Source organism: Propithecus coquereli, unplaced genomic scaffold (assembly GCF_000956105.1).
Source record: "Propithecus coquereli isolate 6110/MARCELLA unplaced genomic scaffold, Pcoq_1.0 Scaffold15, whole genome shotgun sequence".
NCBI classification, from domain to species: Eukaryota; Metazoa; Chordata; class Mammalia; order Primates; family Indriidae; genus Propithecus; species Propithecus coquereli.
In genome coordinates, this window is record NW_012139413.1 from 916577 (window position 1) to 918817 (window position 2241).

The window sequence follows — 2241 nt, forward strand, 5'->3', positions numbered from 1 at the left end:
GAGGTAACATTGTCCTTTTATAATTCTTCTCACCTTTGTAATTTCTGCCTGTCATCCATGACACGGAATTTTTCAACAAATACATTTATATAACACAAGGCAATCATTGCTGATGTTTCACAAGTGGAGGAGAATCATCAGGACATATAATAAATTTCAACTCCTGCAATGTACGATGTCTTCCCAGGTGAAAAATAAGTGTATAAAATAACAGAACAGGTGCGAGGGTTCGGGGGACGCGCGCTGCCTCGCTCTCCCACTCGCCACCCGCCCCTCCCCCGCCCGCCGCCGTCGCCCGGGAAACCGGTCGCAGTCGCAGTCGCCCGCCCACTTGAAGCCGGTTTCATGGCAGCCGCGGAGAAAGCAGTTTGGGGGCCATTGGTGGGGGCAGTGGACCAGGGCACCAGCTCGACGCGCTTTTTGGTTTTCAATTCAAAAACAGCCGAACTGCTCAGTCATCATCAAGTGGAAATAAAACAAGAGTTTCCAAGAGAGGGATGGGTGGAACAAGACCCTAAGGAAATTCTTCATTCCGTCTGTGAGTGTGTCGAGAAAACATGCGAGAAACTTGGACAGCTCAATATTGATATTTCCAACATAAAAGCTATTGGTGTCAGCAACCAGAGGGAAACCACTGTAGTCTGGGACAAGTCAACTGGAGAGCCTCTCTACAATGCTGTGGTATGGCTTGATCTAAGAACCCAGTCTACCGTCGAGAGTCTTAGTAAGAGAATTCCAGGAAATAATAATTTTGTCAAGTCCAAGACGGGCCTTCCACTTAGCACTTACTTCAGTGCAGTGAAACTTCGTTGGATCCTCGACAACGTGAGAGAAGTTCAAAAGGCTGTTAAAGAAAATAGAGCTCTTTTTGGGACCGTCGATTCATGGCTTATTTGGAGCTTGACAGGAGGAGTCAATGGAGGTGTCCACTGTACGGATGTAACAAACGCAAGTAGAACGATGCTTTTCAACATTCATTCTTTGGAATGGGATAAAGAGCTCTGCGAATTTTTTGGAATTCCTATGGAAATTCTTCCAAATGTCCGGAGTTCTTCTGAGATCTATGGCCTAATGAAAGCTGGGGCCTTGGAAGGTGTGCCAATATCTGGGTGTTTGGGAGACCAGTCTGCTGCACTGGTGGGACAAATGTGTTTCCAGGATGGACAAGCCAAAAACACGTATGGAACAGGATGTTTCTTACTATGTAATACAGGCCGTAAGTGTGTATTTTCTGAACACGGCCTTCTCACCACAGTGGCTTACAAACTCGGCAGAGACAAGCCAGTTTTTTATGCATTGGAAGGTTCTGTAGCTATCGCTGGTGCTGTTATTCGCTGGCTAAGAGACAATCTTGGAATTATAAAGACCTCAGAAGAAATTGAAAAACTTGCCAAAGAAGTAGGTACTTCTTATGGCTGCTACTTCGTCCCAGCATTTTCAGGATTATATGCACCTTACTGGGATCCCAGTGCAAGAGGGATAATCTGTGGACTCACTCAGTTCACCAATAAATGCCATATTGCTTTTGCTGCTCTAGAAGCTGTTTGTTTCCAAACCCGAGAGATTTTGGATGCCATGAATCGGGACTGTGGAATTCCACTCCGTCATTTGCAGGTAGATGGAGGAATGACCAGCAACAAAATTCTTATGCAGCTACAAGCAGACATTCTGTATATTCCAGTAGTGAAGCCCTCAATGCCTGAAACCACTGCGCTGGGCGCTGCCATGGCGGCAGGGGCAGCAGAAGGAGTCGGCGTTTGGAGTCTAGAACCCGAGGATTTGTCAGCTGTCACGATGGAGCGGTTTGAACCTCAGATCAACGCTGAGGAAAGTGAAATCCGTTATTCTACATGGAAGAAAGCTGTGATGAAGTCAATGGGTTGGGTTACGACTCAGTCTCCAGAAAGTGGTGACCCTAGTATCTTCTGTAGTCTGCCCTTGGGCTTTTTTATAGTGAGTAGCATGGTAATGTTAATTGGAGCAAGGTACATCTCAGGTATTCCATAAATAATATCAACTCGTGGATTCCCAAGATGCGAGCTTTTTATGTAACGAGAGAATCCTGCAATTAATTCTGTTTCTTAATGTGATGACACTATTCATAGACTATGATTTTATTTATAAGCCACTTGCTGTATGATCCTTCAAGTAGACCTGTGGCTTGAAATAAAGAAAATGCAGCAGAAAGAATGCTATAGAAACATTTGGTGTGTTTTTTAACATCGACAGTTAAGGTTGGGC

The 2241-nt window shown here is 45.1% G+C and overlaps 1 protein-coding gene across 1 annotated transcript; it reads left to right on the top strand.

Annotated features, from left to right (window-relative positions):
• The first annotated feature begins 224 nt into the window (after window positions 1-224).
• LOC105806951 (glycerol kinase) lies at window positions 225-2201 on the top strand. The gene is made up of 2 exons (XM_012640186.1): window positions 225-1909; window positions 1997-2201. The coding sequence occupies exons 1-2, from the start codon at window positions 346-348 to the stop codon at window positions 2005-2007; spliced, it is 1575 nt and encodes a 524-aa protein (XP_012495640.1). The 5' UTR covers window positions 225-345; the 3' UTR covers window positions 2008-2201.
• The last annotated feature ends 40 nt before the right edge of the window (window positions 2202-2241 follow it).